Source organism: Drosophila albomicans, chromosome 3 (genome assembly GCF_009650485.2).
Source record: "Drosophila albomicans strain 15112-1751.03 chromosome 3, ASM965048v2, whole genome shotgun sequence".
Classification (NCBI taxonomy): domain Eukaryota; kingdom Metazoa; phylum Arthropoda; class Insecta; order Diptera; family Drosophilidae; genus Drosophila; species Drosophila albomicans.
The window spans coordinates 48579533-48600202 of NC_047629.2; the positions used below are offsets into that span (position 1 = coordinate 48579533).

Here is a 20670-nt window from a genome sequence, read left to right on the forward strand (position 1 = left end):
CACAATTTAATTAAGCCAACAAAACCGACGATAACGAGAAACGAGCAGAAGAAGGAGACGCCACAGGCGGAAGCACTACAAGTCTGCGCATGTGTGCGAATGTGTGTGTGTGTCCAGTCAACATTGGCTGCCACACTATGAGGCAGCAACAACAACAACAACAACGTTGATAGACACAACCGAAGGGGGAACGCAGCTGACCGCAAACAGAAATGTGGAAAATGACTTGTTGTCGTCAACGCTAGGCCCCATTGTTGCCTCACATTGTGGCACGACCTGTTGGCCACTTGCAGCCAGTTGCCGGTTGCCAGTTGCCGGTTGCCACTTCCTCCACTCCTTTGCAGACTTGGTCGTTATTGTAATAATTTGATTAAATGGAACGCTTTAAGTGATTTGCATTTTAAATTTCAATCAATATGACGCGCCACAGCAGCGCCAACAGCACCAATCGCCAATCGCCCCACAGCGCCCCAAAAGGAAATTGTCTGGCGCCAGCAGCTAGCTAGTTGTCCAGTTGTCCCCGCTCTTACACTGCAAAAAAATACGTTCTAAAACCCTAGATTTGGTAATAAGAATTTTGGGCTAAAAAGTCAAATCAAGAATATGCAAATTTTTATTTTAGAAAACTCATTTTGATTTCAAGAACATTTAATGTATGACCCTAGTTCTTATTTATAAGAGGAGCTTTGATTTAAGACCGAAAATATTATAAAAACAAAAAATATTATAATATATTTTTGTTGTTTTTCTTTGCACTATTTTTTTATTTGTTATTTTTTTATCTTGATTTCAAGAATATTTGATATAAGACCCAAGTTCTTATTTATAAGAGGAGCTTAAATTTAAGACCGACAATATTATAAGAACAAAAAAATATTATAATATATTATATATATTTTGTTGTTTCTTTTTTTACTATTTCTTTATTTGGTATTTTATTATATTGATTTCAAGAATATTTGATATATAATAGCATATATGCTATGGATCCATTGTATTATGAAAATATGGATATTTCTTTATGACATTATACAAAAAAATACGATGAATGTGAAGATTTTTTTTTTTCAGTCGAGGTTTACCACTTTCAGGAAATGCCCATATAAGACCCAAGTTCTAATTATGAAGAGAAAAAATATTATATTTTTAAAACCAAAAATCCCATTATAATATCAAACAAGTAAGAAAACAAGATACCCGCTACCCATTTTGAATAAAAGCACAAAATATACCAAAATAAAATACCACAAAACAAATACCACACAATAATATGTCAAATAGTATATTTGGTATATTGATATGGTACTACATTCAAGATATACTATAGTGCAAAGTATACCAGTTTGTCAGCCAAAGCAACTAAGACCTTTAGTATGTAGGAGTTTTTGCCCATACAAAAGTATTTCTTAAATAACTGCCACAATTTTTATCTGATCGCAACAAAATTTTCAGGAATCACAAATACCCAATAGCAAGCATAATTGAAGCTGGAGTCTTGAGTTTTGTTCCACATACATAATAATAACTATACTTTTTGTGATTCCTGAACATTTGGTTGCGATCAGATGAAAATTGCAGAAGTTTTATAAGACAATTTTTTGTATAGGCAAAGGCTTACTTACTGACCTGGTATATTTTGAATGCAGTACTATAACAATTATACCACTTGGTATATTTTTAGTATTTTTGCGTCATATTAATTTGGTATATTAGCTGAAGGCCTTCGCTGCCATTGCTTTCCCAATAGCGTTAGTATTAATTTTAATTATAGCTAACATTTAAATAAATAAATTTGGTATATTATAAATTATTACTGCGCTGTTTTGCTTTTATTCACAATGGGTAGCAGGTATGTCATAGTTGAGCACACTCGACTCTAGCTTTCTTACTTGCTTAGACTAATGTTCTTAGTTTTGAGAATATGTTCTTAAAGTCTTATTATAAGAACACTACTACGAATGTTTTTCATTTAAGAAATTGGTATTTTTTCAGTGTACTTCTCTCTCTCGCTCTCTTTCTCTTTCTCCTATTGCATCTAATGATGTAGAAACCATCAACGGGTTGTCGTTGCACCTCCTCCTCCCTCTGCTCCTTCTGCTCCTCCGGCTGCTTCGTCTGGCTGTCAGCTGGCCAACAGCAAATTGCTCACTTTGCTCTGTGGCAGGAAACCATAAACCGTTGCAGCGTCGCTCAGCCAAGCATTCAACCAATGCCACACAGCTCATGCTCCTCGTCGTTCTCCTTTCCTCATTTGTCTGCTCCTCGACGTTTGGCACATCGGAAGGATGTGCTTGGCCGCTTGGTCAACGCCCACTGCAGCAATTGCATTAAGTGCTACATTATTTTGTCACCTGCATTTTGCAGCCGGATTTTGCCATTGACTGCGACAAGGTCCACTTTAATTGGCGCCCATCGTGACCTTTCCCTAGCCAGTTGGTTGCTTCTGACAACATTCGATGAGCATTTGTAAATATCTCACACTCTCTTCAATTACTTCGGTAATTTTGTCAATTCAGATGGCTTTTATAATCGCTTATTTGTGGCACCTAAATATTGTGTGGGTTATCACATTATTAGAGTTGCGAAAAGTTCCGATCTGACAGATGAACAAATCTGTTTTATAAATATTTTCAGTTTACATTTAAATTTCATAACTTTTTAATTCATTATTAAATTAGACAATTGATTAATATATTCCCATTATCTGCTATTTAGTAAATTCATTGATAAATTAAATAGGTTTTGGGTATTTTGTAATTTTTAACCGCAGTTTCAAGCTGCTGATTATATGATTTGACAAAAATTCAAGTATTTGCAAATAAGTTTTATTCATATTTAAAACTTTCATAATAACATACATATACATATAAACTAAAGCTTACAAATTTAGTTGTTATAATAATTGTTAAAAAATAACTTATTATAATTTTTAAGTCGACCAAGGAAAATATACCTTTCATTCATTAAAATTAAATAAAAAAATTTTAAAAGTTAGAAAATTATTGTAACAAAAGAGATTAACTATTTTTTTATAAATTAAAAATTTCAAAACTTTCAAATTGAAGTAGAAAATCAATTAAATACTAAGTTACAATTTCCTTGGGCGCAAAGTAGAGGAAATTCAATTAATTGATTAATTTTATAATTTTTGTAAGACTGAAATTATATTATAGCAAAATACTCTATAGACTAAAACAAACATAAGCTTTTTAAATTTCGGTTTCGTATACCAATAGATTAAAATAAAGTATTATATAGTTGAAGATTCTTAAATTTATTCTTCAATAAATAATTTACGCTTACTAAAACAAAAAAAAAACTAAAATTAAAATAAAGTACATTACTCTCCAGTTTAAAACAAATATTAATATAGTAATGTTAATTTGACTTAAGTTGCCAAATGCTAGGTGTTTTTTTATGAGACGATTTCCATGTGGAGAATCGGTCAGTTAATATAATATTATTAGATTTTTACCGAGGGTATCTGGTAGTCGAGCAATAAACTGAATCCTATAACATGGAAAATGCAAACTTGTTTTGTTTTAGTTTACGCTGATTGCAATTTCTCGTCGTTGTTGCTGTTGTTGCTGTTGCTGTTACTGCTGCCGTTGCATAAAGTGCAGTCTTTCTTGTTATAATTATTGTGCTTCATCATCAACTTGAAGAACAACGTGATTATGATCATCTTCATCATGATTTGCACTCATTCTTTAGGTGAGCATTGTTCTTAGCCAGCCATCGTCGCCATCGCTGCCATCACCGCTGTTGCCTCCCTCTCCGCAGTCGCCTCCATCTCTGTCTCCGTCGCCGTCGCCGTGTGGCGCGTCTCTGTCTCCTTCCGGCGTCAGTTTTGCAGTGGCAACTTCCGGATTTTGGCTTAGGCAACAACAGCACCGACAACGTCTCCGTCTCCATTGCTCTGGCGCCGTCTCCGCCTCCGTCTCCTCCTCTGTGTTCGTGTCCGTGTCCGACTGCAACTGCTTGTTTATGTGTGTTATTTTGCCGAAAAGCAAAGTCTAAGGACTTTCGTCTGAGTGGATTTCGCCCTGCAGTTTTCTCCAGTAATTCATGCAATTTCGCATGCACTTTTCACATGACTTCTTTAAGCACGTTTATAGCTTAGCATTCTATATTACGTATACGTAGGCCCTTTTCTCCACAACTCAACTTTCCCTTCAAATGTGGTTCTATGTGATATCTCGATTAGATTTTCGATTTGCAGAAACTAGTTTTTGTGCACATTATTTAAGTTACAGAAAGAGTGGCTTTATTTTTCATATTTTTAAAAAATTTTAATAATTTAATTTAACAGTTTTTTCTTCTGACAAATTATTATTTTAGTTACTTAACAGAAGAATTTTTCAAATAATGTTTAGATTTTACTTTTACTTTCTTTTGGTTTCTGTTTCAAAAACCTTTTAATTTTAAACTTTACCATTTACTTTTCTCGCTTGTTTTGCCTTTTTATTACACTGAGTTGAAGCACTTCTCCGGCCTCCATTGAAATTTTACATTATTTCATTACTTTCCTGACCCAATCTATTCAATTAAACAGATAGATATTTCGAATTCAATTTTGTTTTCATAATTCATAGGTGTCTGTCTGTCTGTCAGTCAGTCAGTTTGTCTTTTTGTCTGTCTGCCTATCTGTCCGTATGAAACACTGGATCCAAGAGACTAATAGGCATAGAGGTATAGATACAGCCCACCTTCGCTATAGCTTCAAATTTACTCCTGTTTTTCGATTTTTGTCGATTTGCGGGGGAATCGACAAAAATCGAAAAACAGGAGTAATTTTGAGGCTAGAACGGTGACTTTTGGTACATTCAAAAATAACTATAGTATTTAAGATTCCTAAAAATGTGAAATTTATAGAAATCATTTAAAAAATACTTTCTTTCGTATTACAAAAAACGCTTACTACTATCTGGTCTTAGTTGCTTTGGCTGACAATATGATATATTTTGCAGTCTATGGAATATATAAGGTGAGGTTTACTTTCATTCACATTTCTCAATATAAAAACAAATGAATCTTTACCGAGATTTTACTTTAACAAATGGTTTTAAATTTAATATTTTAATTATTTTATTATTATTCTTATTTTTTTAATTTTTCTTTTAACAATTCTTATATTCAAGTAGTCTGTATAATAGTTTGTTTCTAATAATTTTCTATCTTTTTCTCTGTATGATTTATTTCTCATCTTCTTTGCCTTCCAACTTCGTTTTCTATTCCCTCAGGACATAATATTTATTTAGTAGTTGTAGTTAGCATTTATTGCTTATTTTATTTATTTGCCTAACACTATTTTAATACATTTTCATTTATCAATTTTGTATTACAAATTGTTTTTATGTTATTATATTATTATTATAACTTTATCATTATTTTTATCTCATTTCTTTTAAATAGTCTAGTATTAAAGTTTATCTATATTTTTATATTTTTCTCTGTATGATTCATTTTGCATCTGCTCTGCCTTCCAACTTCGTTTTACACTCTTTCTTCTCTCTCTTAATGTTTACCTCACGCATTCCTGAGCTGCGCAAATCCCTCACAAAAATTATGTTCTGTTGTCTTCAGTTGCTTCCCGCCTCCCTTTGCACCCTTTCGGCCCATTCTCTTTTGTTTTTCGCTAGTATTTTTGGACTGTTCGTAGCGCTGCAACCACCACTAAATATGTCTGCAACGGCGACTACGAAGACGAAGACGAAGACGACTCTGATAATGCCATAGGCGCATAATGAGCACTCAGCCAACTCCCAGGAAGAATTGGCCAAGCGGGCCAGAGAGGCAAACAGACGCCGACAGGGCTGTGACTGGGGGCTATAGATACTATATGGGAAGAGGGGGGCAGTGGGGGGCGTGGCTGGGTGCGTAGCACGCTTCACGCTTGATTTTCATGTGGCTGTTGTTGTTTGGCGAAGACAGAGAAAAACAGAAAACAGATGAAGAAAATGCTTTTCCATTTATTTTTAAGTACGAAAATAATTTTCGTGCACGACAACAACAACAAAAGTGAGCGGTAAAAATAAAAGCACGACACACGCCCGTCGTCGTCGTCGTTGTCGTCGTTGTTGTCGTTGTTGTCGGTTCTATTTCGACGCTCCTCTTCAGCACCCAATGCTCTGCCTCGCGCCCCCTTTTGAGGCGCGTCGATCGCATGTGTAGACACTGAGAGAAATAATTTAATAATATTACTATTTAAAAATGTGATCCACAAATAAAACGTTTGTTACCTTATTTACAGAGCAGGTATTAAATGAAAGTTTAGAAATAACTTTCAAAAATTAAAATTAGTTCGCATTTCATATTTTTGGAATTTTATATACTTCAAAATTTAATATAAATATGATGAGTACTCAATATAGAAATTTAATTTTTAATAATATGTCAAAAATTTAAAATGTTGTTTGGAAATAAATTGTAATTTAAGATTATATACTATTTTTTAAAAATCGTTTTAAAACAACTTTTCAATAATCATTTTTATGATTATTTTATATTTTTGTAGGTTATGTATATACAAATAGTATAATTTTATTATATGCCTTCGATTTTTAGTATTTTATGAAAAATGTAAAATGACATATTGTTTCTTGACCTTAAAATGTTTTTTCTTTCTTTTATTTCTCATGTTTCATATAAAATAATTCACATTTAAAAAATTTTCAATATTAATTTACTTAAAAGTATTTTAAATTGTGTTTGTTTTATAGAATTTCTAGATCTTTTATATGTCTTTGATTTTTAGTATTTTTTGTAATAAATTTAAATTGACATTTTGTTTCTTAAAAATTTGTTTTTGTTGTTGAATTCACTTAATATTTATTACAATTTTATTTCGTTTATTAAATTTCTAAATCTTTTATATGTCTCCGATTTTTGGTATTTTATGAAAAATTGAAAATGGCATTTGGTTCTTTGTTTTATTTCTTATGTTTAATCTGAAAAGCTTCACATTTAAAAATTGTCAATCTCTCTTAAAATATTAATTGATGTAGTACATTTCTAGATGTTTAAAATTTAGGGTTTTCAACTTATTGAATAATATTTATTTGTTAACTTCTCAATCTAAACTTATAAAAGCATTGAAAACGCAATATTATCTTTATTCTTTATTTAAATTCTCTTTTCATCTAGAATTTCATGCGAAATATGAACTCGAAATTTGAAGTGCACCAAAATGGATAAGTAAATTTAATTGCCTGGATATTAGATGTCCGTTTCAGTCTCTCGGTGTATCGTATGCTGTTGTCGTGTGAATTATTGGAGACAAACGGGGGACGTTTTTATGTTAGCTGCCGGCAAAATCGCAAATCGCGTTCAGTACGGCGCAGGTTAGCGAAAAGATCGCAGCGCATTTTGCAACTGCAGCCCTGCAATTAGGGATATAGTACGGGTATATTATCGGGTACCGGATAAGACGCGCCTACCCCCTAAAGAAAAGATACACACACAAACACGGAAAGAAATACACAGTTCAGAATCTGTCGCATAATAATAATATTTATTTATTTTTTTTGTGAAAGTCTTTGTGAAAGAAGCGGAGAAACTGTGCAAAGGTTTTTTCCCACAACAACTGTTACTGCAAATTTGTGTGTGACAGTGTTCAAGTGTGTGTGTGTGGAGTGTATTTGTAGTAGTGTGTGTGTGTGCGTGTGGCACATTCACAGCTTTAGCTTCAGTTTTGTTGAAGACGCAACCTGCTCTCGCCGCATTCTTCGTTGTCAGGTGTGAAATTCTTCGACGATCTTCGTCTTCTTCTGCATTTCGGCTACGCTCTCTCTCTCTCTCTCTCTTTTTTTAAAGTTTTTACGGTTCGGTTTTAGCGGTTCAACTCGTCGAGTTTCGTTCCGATTCCGAATCGGTTTCTCTTTCGCTTTGGGTTCGCAACCTTTTTTGCCGCCTCTTTTTTTTTGTGACTTTGCCTCGTGGTGTTCCATCGATTTACGCAGGAATTTACGTTTGCTCAATGTCAAATTGGCGTTCGACTTTGGTATGTGCACACACTAACACATACACACTAACACATACAGAAACACACTCCTATATAGACCAAAAACATAAACACATACAAACGCAACAAGTGCAGCGTCGATACAAATGATGAAGCATAAATACTCTTATAAAGTTTAGTTCAGATTTAGATCATTCTTAAATATTTTAATTGTTTAGAAATCGTTATGTTATCTTTTATGTTATTTAAAATTTATAATTTTTTTAAAGTTAATAAATATGAGATATTTTTACCAAATTTTGAGTATCATTAAATTAAAGACTTTTGTTTTTTTATGGACTTTATCAGGAATTTGAAAATGATTTATTTATCTTGTGATTTTAGATTTTGCACATTTTTGCATAAATAAATATTTTCTCTTGGCGTAAAACATATTTTATTACTATTAAAAAGTATTACTTTAAAGTTTCAACATTTTTCTCTTTGTTGACTATTTATTAATTAAAAGCTTACTTTAAACCTTCAAAACTTTTGGCTTTCTTGATAAATTGTTTTTCCCCTTTTTTGACAATTTATGAAATAATTTTTATAGCGCCAAAAGGAAATATAAATTAAAACAAAGTCTAATTAACTTTTAACTGGTCAATCTTACAGTTCCTCAAAGCTCTCAAGTATTAAAAAACAAAAGTTTCCATCAATTTGTTATTCATTATTTTGTCAGGAATTTAAAAAACAAATTTTTGTATTAAGAAATTATTTGTTTTGCATATTAAATCTGACATTGTCAAATTAGAAATAATAGATATACTATTTATCTTTAGAAAGTTTCCTTAAAATTAATAAAAATGTCTATGATCGCTTTAGATAATTTCATCTACATAACCTCAAAAACTACATTAAGAAACCACGTTTTCAAATTTACTAACAAAATGTGAATGCTCTCTTTACACACTTTGAAATCCATTTCAGTCTATTACTCTATTATTTTGTTTATCTATAAAATGCCAACGTGGTCGCTGTGTTATCGATAACATTTGGTTATCGCTGCAGCACGCGTTGCATATTTGTTTCCCCTCTCTGAGTCCCGCGTCGCCCTTTTGCCCTGCAAATTCCTGCTGCTTCATTTTAGAACAAAAATAAATGAAAAGAATTTAGGGACTTGTTTAAAAATAAACTGGAATGTGTTTGAATTAGCTGAAAACGCCTATGGCCAAATGACTTTGTTGTTGCTCTTGTTCTTGTTGTGTTTTCTTTTTTTTTTTTGCTGCTGCCGATATTGTAGTTGTTTATTGTTGTTGTCATTATTATTGTGCTGTTTTTTGTTGATTTTTCTATTCAAAATTCTATTCTTTATAATGTTCACGCTAAGAAATATGGTATTTCCGGCCGTTTGGATTAGTTCGAGATCATTAAGAAGGCTTTGTTCTGCCCCAGATTTCAGACTGAATCATTAGACGACCGACAGAGTTGGATTTATTGGATTAGCAAAGTTTATAGCCCTAATCTGAGGGGGATTTTCATTGTAGTCAAAAAGGTTGTAGTGGAAATTGAATAATTGTCTTTGAGATTATAATTTATTAGATTACTATAAGGCTTTTCTCGTGCTTCGTCATATTAGAACATGCATATTTAGTACAAATGCATAAAAGCGTTTTCTTTGAACACTTTTAGCACTGGGGTAACACTACTGTAGAATTTTCAAAAAGTTAATTGTAAAAATGGTTGTAGTGGAAAGTAAATAACTGTTCTTCTAATGATAAATTAGTTTATGGTTATTTTCGCACATCAAATGCCTAATGATTCATATCCATAGAACACTCCGTTTTATAGCACTTATTTTTTAGAACACTCTGTATTAAAGACTTCGTTTTAGAAAACTTCGTCTTTAGCATACTTCGTTTTTAGAACACTTCGTCTTTAGCATGCTTCGTTTTTAGAACACTTAATTTTTAATGCTTCCTTTTCATAACACCTCGTTTTTAGAACACTTTTAGTACTTAGCTTTTCAAATTCCTATTGATTGATATCTATAGAACACTCCGTTTTATAGCACTTAGTTTTTAGAATACACTTCGTTTTTTTGAACACTCGTCTCTAGCATGCTTCGTTTTTAGAACACTTAGTTTTTTAATGCTCCCTTTTTAGAACACTACCTTTTTATAAGTACTCGTTTTTATAACACCTTGTTTTTAGAACACTTTTAGTACTTAGCTTTTCCAACACGGTTATCTTGGATCACTTTTAGTACTGTTTTCCTTGACCACTTTTAGTACTGATTTCTTAGACCACTTTTAGTATTTAGGGAATACAAATATTTAATTTATTATTTATTACAAATTATAAAAGTTGTTACCCTACATTATTTAAAAAAAAAAAAGAAAACTTATCTGTTAATACACAAGAAAAATAATATTTTTTTTTTTAAGAAATGTGCCTTTAGAATTTCTTTCGGAGTAGATAGATAAAGCTTTTGAAGTGGATATTTATGTTTAGTAACTTGAACTTGAAAGCTCACAAGTTGTTTACCGTTTATTTATGTTGTATTTTACACTATGTATTCACAAATCGATTGAAGGGAAATTAAAGAGTAAAAAGTCAATCAACAATCAATCCTACTCCTAAATCTATATATGATTATTATTGATTGTTTGAAAACATCAAATTGACTCTCTCTGAGTAAACATAATAATAGAAGTATAATATAGTATTACCTATAATAGGAGTATTCCTGTTTTTTATATCTTCTGCTCCTCACAGCACAATCTGAACTGCAAAATGAGTCACAAGGTAGACAGAGTTTTTGGTTTCAAAGCAGTTGTCAGCACTTTATGGCTGTGGTTTATATTGTTCTTGGCTTTTTTGTTTGGTACTTTTATTAATTATGGGTCTGAGTGCGTTTTTATGATCAACATAAATTGCGACTTAACGTTGATCCCCAAGCAGAAGGAGTCCGTGACGTGATAAAAAAAGAAAGAAACCCAAACATAAAGAGCAGACCAGAGTATAAATGAAGAGGCAATCAAATAAATTGCAATAACAACAACAACAACAACAACAACAACGAGGTGGAGAAACCCAAACAACACAAACAGATCAACAATAAAACAGTAGCCGCTGGGCGATGCAAAGATCGCTGTCTGTCTGCAGCATGAAGCATGGGACATGGGGCATGGGGCAGAGGCGTGTGGCAGGGCACAACAGGAGACAATAACATTTGCCAAATGATCATGATGATGATGATGATATGGTTTAGCATGACTGCAGCAGGAATTTCAAAAGGAAAACAAAAACAAACTTAAAAGCTGCAGCACGATGATGTGGCAGGGGCAACAAAGAGTCTGTCTGGAAGATGATGCACTTTAGTGCCGATCAACGTAACGTTTTATTAAAACTGTCTGTTGCATGTCGCCATCTCTCTCTCTTTCTCGCCCGCTCTTTTGGGGTGCAACATTGTGATTTGGTTTATCATGCCACATATTAAACGAAGCAGTCGATGTGTCGTTTGTGCAGCCAGCTGTCTGTCAACCGTTGGAGTCCAAAACAGACAATTAGTGCACAGAAAACAGCAGAACAGAAAGTTACTCAATGGAGCAACGATTGTCTTTCTCTCTCTGTTGTTGTCTATATCTTGCAACGTGCATCATAAGCGAAGGCATATATATGCAAAAGTCATTTCACCTTTGTCTGGTAGCGTGAAGAGATGAAGGGAACTAAGGAGGGGGAGAAGAGGTTGACTGCAACTATGCCATTAATTTAGCTACTTTAATTTTAGCCTATTTTTGCTTCGTCGTCGCTTGTAATCTTTCGTCATATAACAACAACAACAACAACAACAGAAATTGCAACTGCAACTACAACAAGCCAAAGGGGTGCCTTCTATGTATGTGTATGTGTGTGTGTGTGTGTGAGTTGCTGTTGTGCATTATATTTAGAAAATTGGTTTCGTAAGCAGCAGAAACGTCTGCAACGACAAAGAAGACGACGACAACGTTGATGATAATAAAAATGAAGTCCAAAGAAGTGCAACATAAATTTGTGCAACATATTACACATACGCACCGTGTTGTCTTCTGTGCTTTGTCCCCTGCGGTTCATTCCTTTGCTCGCTCGTTCGCTAGTTCGTTTAGTTCATTCCGTTTGTTTGTCTTTCTGCAATTGGCAAAGAGTGCCGACACATACACAAACACACACACTCGTATACACACTAACACACGCACACACATGTTTTCGTTATTTATGCCCGCGTCTGCTTCTATCCCTTCCCGATCCCTCCCCACCTGCCCCATTAAGGGGTGGGGTTGGGGTGACTAGAAATTATGTTGCGACTGAAACAGTGTAACAAGGACAGACGACAACGACAACGACAACAACACAAAACAAAAGCAGAGGCAGCCGCAAGAAAACAACTCAAAAAGTGGGCGACCACACAGCAAACGCACTGAAAGAAATTTCTGGCAGCTTCTTAATTAATTAATTGAATTAAAAGTAGAAATGGATATCAGGCTTTGACTTATAACAATTGTGACGTCACAAACTGAGCTAATAGTAAGCTTATGATATTCACTCGATCTGGTAGCGCTGGTAGATCTGGTAACGCTCTTCATGTCTGGTACTGGACGTTCTATTGGAAGTTCCAATAAGAAAGAGAAAGCGCTCCAAGAATTAAAAATTGGAAGTGCAATAATGCAGTTGATCGTAACAAAACAAAGTTTAATAATTTCGCCTTAACTGTTAAGCACGATTTATACAGAAAACTCGGTCAGTTCAATTTACAAGCTTTGAATCTAAGCCTGAATTTTAAGATACGGAAAATTTACAAATGAAATTGTACTTACTCATATTGCTTCTAAAAATGTATTAGTACATTACTTTTCACATAAATAAACGACTCAACTTCTTAAACACAATTTCACTCACATATGAACATCTCAACTTCTTTAACACAAAATATAATCACAATTTACATGCACTCTTACAATTGCCAATTAAATGTGTACACAATAAATATGGCGTGCCAGCTTTGCTTTCAGTGTGTCCACATGGTTTTAATTATCTAATTAGCATAATCCTTTTCATGCCAAATTGAGTAATTATCGATAATAGCAAGTTGGCCTACTTTAAGAATCGATAGTTTTCACTGCAGTTAGGCTAATAAAGATCGCGCGTTATTTTACATATTTTGCAAGCATATTAAACATTTATTTCGTTCTCCGTGATTGCAGCAGTCAACGAGGGTAAGCTCAACTTGATAGCCGCCTTGATGCATACGAGGTCTGTTTCTGCGCTGTGGTCGTCGAGTGCAGTGAACTATCCATTCGCATACAGTTGACGCTGTGGCCCCCACGCATACAGCCAAAGGCGCCGCGGGGGCCCGCTGTACAAACACATACACATTGGTCGCGTTCAATCTAACGCTTCTTCTTGCAACACTCAATCTATTGTGGTCGTCGGCACAAGCCCTCGCGGTGCCCATGCACAACAACAACAACAACAGCAATAACAATAGCCAGCAACAAAGCATTGCATACTTTTGGGCGCCAACCAAGGATCCACAACAACAACAAGAAAAGCAAGAGAGGAGCAACGAAAATAATACTGCATACCAAAGCAAATACTGTCGGACATGCAACGACAGCAATATCGATACATTGCCGATATATCGAAAGTTAACTGGAAACATCGACGGCGTCGATGTCGTGTTTCGTGTAAATAATAATCGTAATAATATTGATGCAAAGAAGAAGAATTCAGCAAGTGTTTCTCACCGTGTAAATAGTGCAAATAATAAGTTAAATTTAATTATAAATCGCAACAAAGTGTCGTCTAAACATCACTCGCTGCCAGCAGCCACAAATTTGCTTAATAAATTACCAACATCGAGTGCGGATCGCCACTTAAAGCCAACTGCCGTCGCGAGATTCGTGCGTCGCCGTCTCTGTCGCCATCGCCGAGTTTCCACTGCGTCGCCATCGTTGCCCCTGTTGCATGGTCGCAGTCGTCGTCGCGCCGCGTCTCACTCGACTGACGTTGCCCCGCCACCGCCGCCGTCGCCGCCAACTTTGCCGCCGTCGCAACCAACGGCATTTGCATCGCCCGCCGCGTCCATGTTTCTGCCATATCAAATTAATCAACGTGCAACATTGTTGCAAGCATCAACAGCAACATCAACCGCATTGCCTCATGTGCAAGGGGCAACAATAACAGCAACAACAACTGCAACTACAACTACAACTACACTCAACCACAACACTCAACTGCATGCTGCGCATCGAATTTTTAATCGTGATACTGTCCGCACAGCGTCCATCGCCTCACCTTTGACACCGCAGCAACATCAGCAACCACATCAGAAACAGCAACACCAACAACAACAACAACAAGCACTACAATCAGCGACATCCACAAGCACAACACAAACAACAACAGCGCGAATTGAATTCATACTCTATACAGAGATATACGAGGAAAATTCGCAATTCGATAGCAATTTCATATCGGATACAAACTCAGAGAACAAACTTGTTCTGACGCCAAGACGCAGCTTTTGGCAGAAATACGGTGAGTAGGTAATACTTTCTATTATACCATCCATATATAAGACCAACAAGATCTTATAATTATGATTTTCATTAGTCTAAATTATATTAAAGAAATTCTATTGTATTCAATCTTTTAGTGTACCTAAGATTTCTTTCTTTTCGAACGATAAATTCTTTTATCATATGCCGTAGAAAGATCTTAAGTGATTCTCTTGATAATCCAACTTTTCTATGGTCTTATTATGACCTAGGTTTGTCCAATTATTAAATAAATTCTATTATATTTTGGTTTAACTAAGATTTCTTTCAGTTAAAACTATTTTAATATACATCATAAAAATTTCTTAAAACAATCTGTTGATACTCAATCTTTTCTATAGACTTATTATGACCTTGGTTTATCTAATAATTTCTTAGTCAAAACTATAAATATTATTCTGCTGTCCAAACAGTGATTGCAAAATTCAGTTGTCATCATAATGTTCTACGTTCAATTTAAGTTTTGCACTTAACTTGAGTTGTTTAGTCTATAAAGCAAAATTCGCGCTAACCACTTTACGTAACTGGGCCAATATTTGCATAAATATTTATAGAACTCGCAAGGGTCAAAGTACAGAAGCAAACATGTCTTATTGATATTCAAATATGTTCCCGGAATAAAGATTATTATTATTCGCAAATTAGGTGTGATGAAATACCTGTTTGGATTTAACGTCAGCAAATATTCATAATAAAAATCATGCGAGTGATATCTTTTTAATCACCCATTACTTATTACTTTTTCTCACTGATCCAGACAATTTTATTCTGATAAAAAAAAAAAATGTATTTATAAAGCGTTTTATTCAATTTGAATAGATCGAAAATTATTGGGAAAAGGTGTGATGCAATTTTGTTTATAACATATACAACTTTATAATTTTGATGGATCCAACTATTAAGAAAAATGTGTGATGCGATTCATTGCTTAAAAATTGAACAAAATACTTTATAATCTCAATTAAAATAAAAGGTGTGAAGCTCTTTTTTTATTTTTTTTTTGACGTATTCAAATTGAATATAATACTTTAAAAATTCATTTAAAATAAAAGGTCTGATGCGATCTTTTTGTTTTTAAGTATACTTCGATCTAATCCATATTTTATCGGGCAATATTTTGTCACATTTCACCTAAAAGAAGTGTTTAAAGTGATTGAAATTTGTTTATATGTTTGAATTCTTTATTTTTTTTATAGCTTCTCTGTAATTCTTTAAGCGTCGTTGAAATCTGAAATTATTTCAGCCATTCACAATCCATTTCCTGACAAAACAAACGCATAACCAAACAAACTCATCCAACTTGTTATCACATCAAATCGCTTGGCCAAATATCATTTCGTAGCTTGTGCTCCAACACCTCGTGAAGCAAGAAGGAGGTGAAGGAAACAAGGGAGAGGGGGAGAGCACAGCTATGAAGATGTAGAATGTGGGATTTTGAACACAGCTGCCGGCTGGTTAACATAATTTTCGTGGGCATTTTTGCAACTCATTTTTCGACTGCATAAATATACAGCGAAAGAATAACAACAACAACAACAACAACAAGAGAAACGGCGACGGCAACGACAAGAAATTAAAATAAAAACAGAGAAAAAAACGAAAGACAACAGACGGCCAAAACAAAATAAAAACAAAAAAAAAATGAAATCAACTTTTTCCAACGAATAAATTTCGAGTTTTCGATAGTCTCGGTCTGCCACAGACTGTGTCGTTGTCGTTGTTGTTGTCGACGTCTGCAACGTTGTTGCTCTCGTCCAGACAGACCGAGACCTGGCCAACAACAACAACAACAACACTGAGAGCAACAACAACTACTACTACAACAACAAGTAGTCTCTGTCTGAGCGACGACTCACTGAGTGGCTGCGCTCTACGTGGGCTCCAACAGCGTCAGACTGTCTGGTATGCCACGCTCTCACTCTGCCACAAAGTGCCACATGTGTGTGTGTGAATGTGTGTGTAACGGCACTACGTTTCGTGATTGCCACATGTGGCTCCTGCTGACGCTGACGCTGCCGATTTGCCCACTCTTCAGCTCTTGTGTGTGTGCAGTTGTAGCTTTTTCAGATATGTCTCTGCAATGTCTGCTCTGTACTCAGTACTCTGTCTCTCCCCTCTCTCCCTCACTCTTTCTGTGTCCCCTCCAAACACGTCTGTCTGCCCAGTCTGTCCCCGTCTGGCTGTGTAGGCGTCGTCATCATCATCGCCATAAACATCATCAGCAACAGCAACAACACCAACAACATCATCATGATTGCCGTCGTCGCTGGCGCTCGCATTGGCCAATGCATAAAATTATACAGAGACATGACATGGTTTTGAATAATTAAGCGGGACGCCAAATGCTTGCCCTGCTCTCCCAACATCTCTTCCTCCCTCCTATAGTGTGTGTGTGTGTGTGTGTGGAGGGAGCTTGGCGACTTTTTAAGACCCTATCATGTGCAATTGGGACATTGCAAGGACGCAAAATCTCTGGCCTCGCAATGGACAACAAAATTGCCATTTGGCAACTCAATTTCCAAAGGATTAGGGAGCTTTAAGAGCTTAACTGGGCGGGAGTTGCTTGCATTCTCGTATTTTTCTAATGAAATTTTGGAAACAGATTAATGACAGCTGAGCGGAGATGGAAGATGAAAATTGGGTGATAGAAGAAGAGTCTTAAAAAGTTGGGGGAGGACAAAGGAATCAGATTTAAGCGGAAGAGTTAGAAGAGTTAAAGAGAGAATAGAAATTAAGTGATATTTCAATAGAATAGAATAGTTTAGAGCAGTAGAAGTAGAACTAGAAGTAGAAGTAGAAGTAGAAGTAGAAGTAGAAGTAGAAGTAGAAGTAGAAGTAGAAGTAGAAGTAGATGTAGAAGTAGATGTAGATGTAGAAGTAGAAGTGGAAGTAGAAGTAGAAGGTAGAAGGTAGAAGGTAGAAGGTAGAAGGTAGAAGGTAGAAGTAGAAGTAGAAGTAGAAGGTAGAAGGTAGAAGGTAGAAGGTAGAAGGCAGAAGGTAGAAGGTAGAAGTAGAAGGTAGAAGGTAGAAGGTAGAAGGTAGAAGTAGAAGTAGAAGTTAAAGTAGAAGTAGAAGTAGAAGTAGAAGTAGAAGAACAATTTGTATAAGAGGAAAATCGAAAAATAATAAAAAATAAGGGAACAATATAAACGTAAATGAAAAATAAAATAATACCAGTTCATTTTAGTGTAGGATACTTATACGAAAAAGCATCGTGAAATATGGGAAATCGAATGATTAGATCAAAAATGGACGTATTTCTGGGAAATTAAAAGAACTTCAAAGAATCTTCAATGAAATAATATGAAGACATAAAAAATGATAAAGAGGAATATGAAGACAATAAAAGGTATTTTAGGAGAGTCCTCAAAATATTTAGGCAATATTTATTTAAAGAAAAGAAGAGTATGAAGACATAATACAAGAAATGCTAGAATATTCCTAAACATATTTATTCAATATTTAAAAACATAAATTTGAAAAATATGAAGAGGAATATTAGGATATATCTGCAAATGCGTATGCAATATTCAAAAAGAAGAAGAATAAGATGAAGTCATAATAGAAGGAGTATGATAAATCTAAAAATGTGTTTGCGATTTTTGAAAAAGAAGAAGAATAATATGAAGACATTATCAAAGGAATATTATGATTGACCAACAAATCTTTTTAAGCAATATTTAAAAAGAAGAAGAATAATAATATAAAGACTTAATAAAAACAATGCTAGAATGCTAGACAAGTTAGAGTATAAATAACAGGAATAGTTGAGGACTCGGCGTAGTACCTGGAAAAGTTGTTGATATCTTAAAGCAGCAACCGAAGGTGCAGGCTGCCACTAAGAGCAAGAAGAAGCAGCAGAAGTAGAAGAGGAAGAACAAGAGGCAGCCAGACAAGGCAAAGAGTTAAGAAACTTGAAGAAGCTAGCGTAGGAGCTGCAAATTGAAGGCAACACACGGCGGGAAGGGGAGGAGGGGAGCAGGATGAAAAGTCTGAACAACGACAGACATTATTGACAGCTGAGAATTGTTGGCTCATTTGAACACGCTGGACACAGGTAGAAGACATTGTTGTTGTCGTTGTTGGTGTTGTTGTTGCCCCTTGTTGCAGTTGTCTCGCTGTTGCTGCTGCTCTGCAACGAGCTGAGCTGTCACAGTTGTCTGCTTGTCGTGTTGTCGTCGTTGGCTTGTCGTGTTGTTTCCTGTTGCTTTTGGGCTGTTGCGGCGGCTGCCAAGGCAGACAACGTCTGTCGTCTAGACATAAGAGTTAAGAGACCAGACCCAGGTGAAGGGTGAATCGTTATAGTGGCAAAGAGTGCGCTGTGTTCGTTGCACAAGCTCAGGTGAAACAGCGCACATCGACGTATGTTTTGTCGTCTGTTCAATGACGAGTTCGTTTGCTTCGGTGGTTCAGTGGTTCAGCCGCTTGACAGCCTTAGATCAGACCTCAGACTGCAGTCAGTCCACAGTCCGGCAGTCAGCAGTCGGCAGTTGGCAGTTGATTTATGGCGGCGTTGAGTGCCTTTATGCGCACCTCAAATATGACAGAAGGCGGCTCAAATGGGCATATAAAAAAAAAACATTAAATAAAAAAGAGCTACAACAAAAAAATGATTCTTGCAACTGCCGCGTTGCAACTGCAACCCTAGTCAACCATTAACGGAAGTCCTTTCGTATCCTTTACCTCTCTCTCTCTCTCTCTCTCTCTCTCTCACTTGCTTTGTCGTTCATTCACGCAACGAGCGAGCAAATTGTGGCAATTACCTTGTGCCTGGTGCCACTCGCTGAGTGTCGCATATTTCCTCATTGTTCTTGTTGTTGTTGTTGTTGCGACATTGTAGCTGTTAAAGTTGCCCGCTCAACGTTGCATGCCCAACGATGCGTGTCGACAGCATATCAAACATATTCATCCGCCTGTCCACTCTCGCTCTTTTTTGCGATCGGCCAAGCACCTCACTTCGTCTCCTATTTAGTGCTCTTGTATCGCAATAAATGTAATTACGTTTTCAAATTGTGTTTAAAAATAAAAGCAAGCACTCAAAATCCCACACTTGCCATTTGTGTGCACAGCTTTAGCTTTGGGTGTTTCCCCGTGGGCTTTTCAGTGGGTTTCCCTAATGAATGCCACTGGCTACAACTGATTGCCACACTCAGCTCAGCCATTAGCTGTGAAGCTCTAGTCTATTGCTATCATAAAAACCTTTGCCCTTTAATTAACTCGCTCGAGACATTGGAAATTCGATATGCATAGGCAAAAGTTTATTCTAAAATAATGTGGGCAAAGCTTGGCATTACTAATTAATTGGTGAGCCACTATGGTAATAATTTTATTTTAAATAGATTTAAACTTATATCTAATATAAAGAAAAATTGCGAATTGTTTATTTTTACTAAATGTTTATGGTATCTGTTTATTTGTTCTAATTATACCCGCTACCCATAGGGTAGAAGGGTATTATAACTTTGTGCCGGCAGGAAATGTATGTAACAGGTAGAAGGAGGCATCTCCGACCCTATAAAGTATATATATTCTTGATCAGCGTCAACAGCCGAGACGATCTAGCCATGTCCGTCTGTCCGTCTGTGTGTCTGTCCGTATGAAACACTGGATCTCAGAGACTATAAGAGATAGAGCTATAATTTTTTTTCGACAGCATTTGTTATGTTTGCACGCAGATCAAGTTTGTTTCAAATTTTTGCCACGCCCACTTCCGCCCCCGCAAATCAAAAAAATCGAATAACAAGCGTAATTTTAAAGCTAGAGTTGCGAATTTTGGTATGTACAATATTTACTATAGTAGTTATGATTCCTGAAAATTTGGTTGCGATCAGATAAAAATTGTCGAAGTTATTAAAGAAATACTTTTGTATGGGCAAAAACGCCTACTTACTAGGGGTCTTAGTTGCTTTGGCTGACAATCTGGTATATTGTGCCGTCTATGGTATATTTTGAATGCGGTACTATGTCGATATACCAAATATACCATTTGGTATATTTGTAGTATTTTTGCAGTATATTCGGTATATTTTGAGAAAATACCGCAAAATATGTTTCTTTTATTCAAAATGGGTAGCGGGTATCTCACAGTCGAGTGTACTCGACTTGTTTTGCTTGTTTTTCATTATATTA

General features: G+C 35.5%; 1 protein-coding gene across 1 annotated transcript; it reads left to right on the top strand.

The window, feature by feature from the left end:
* The first annotated feature begins 7286 nt into the window (after positions 1-7286).
* LOC127565415 (rhoGEF domain-containing protein gxcJ) lies at positions 7287-18408 on the top strand. Its single transcript, XM_052003601.1, has 3 exons — positions 7287-8002; positions 13186-14245; positions 18326-18408. The coding sequence occupies exons 2-3, from the start codon at positions 13435-13437 to the stop codon at positions 18406-18408; spliced, it is 894 nt and encodes a 297-aa protein (XP_051859561.1). The 5' UTR covers positions 7287-8002; positions 13186-13434.
* The last annotated feature ends 2262 nt before the right edge of the window (positions 18409-20670 follow it).

What these genes read in the sequence shown, in the direction of transcription:
- LOC127565415 (XM_052003601.1), top strand. Translation starts at nt 13,435, where the DNA reads ATGCACAACAACAACAACAACAGCAATAACAATAGCCAGCAACAAAGC. An exon ending in TGCGCATCGAATTTTTAATC is followed by an intron (nt 14,246 to 18,325) that starts GTGATACTGTCC and finishes GACTCGGCGTAG; the next exon opens with TACCTGGAAAAGTTGTTGAT.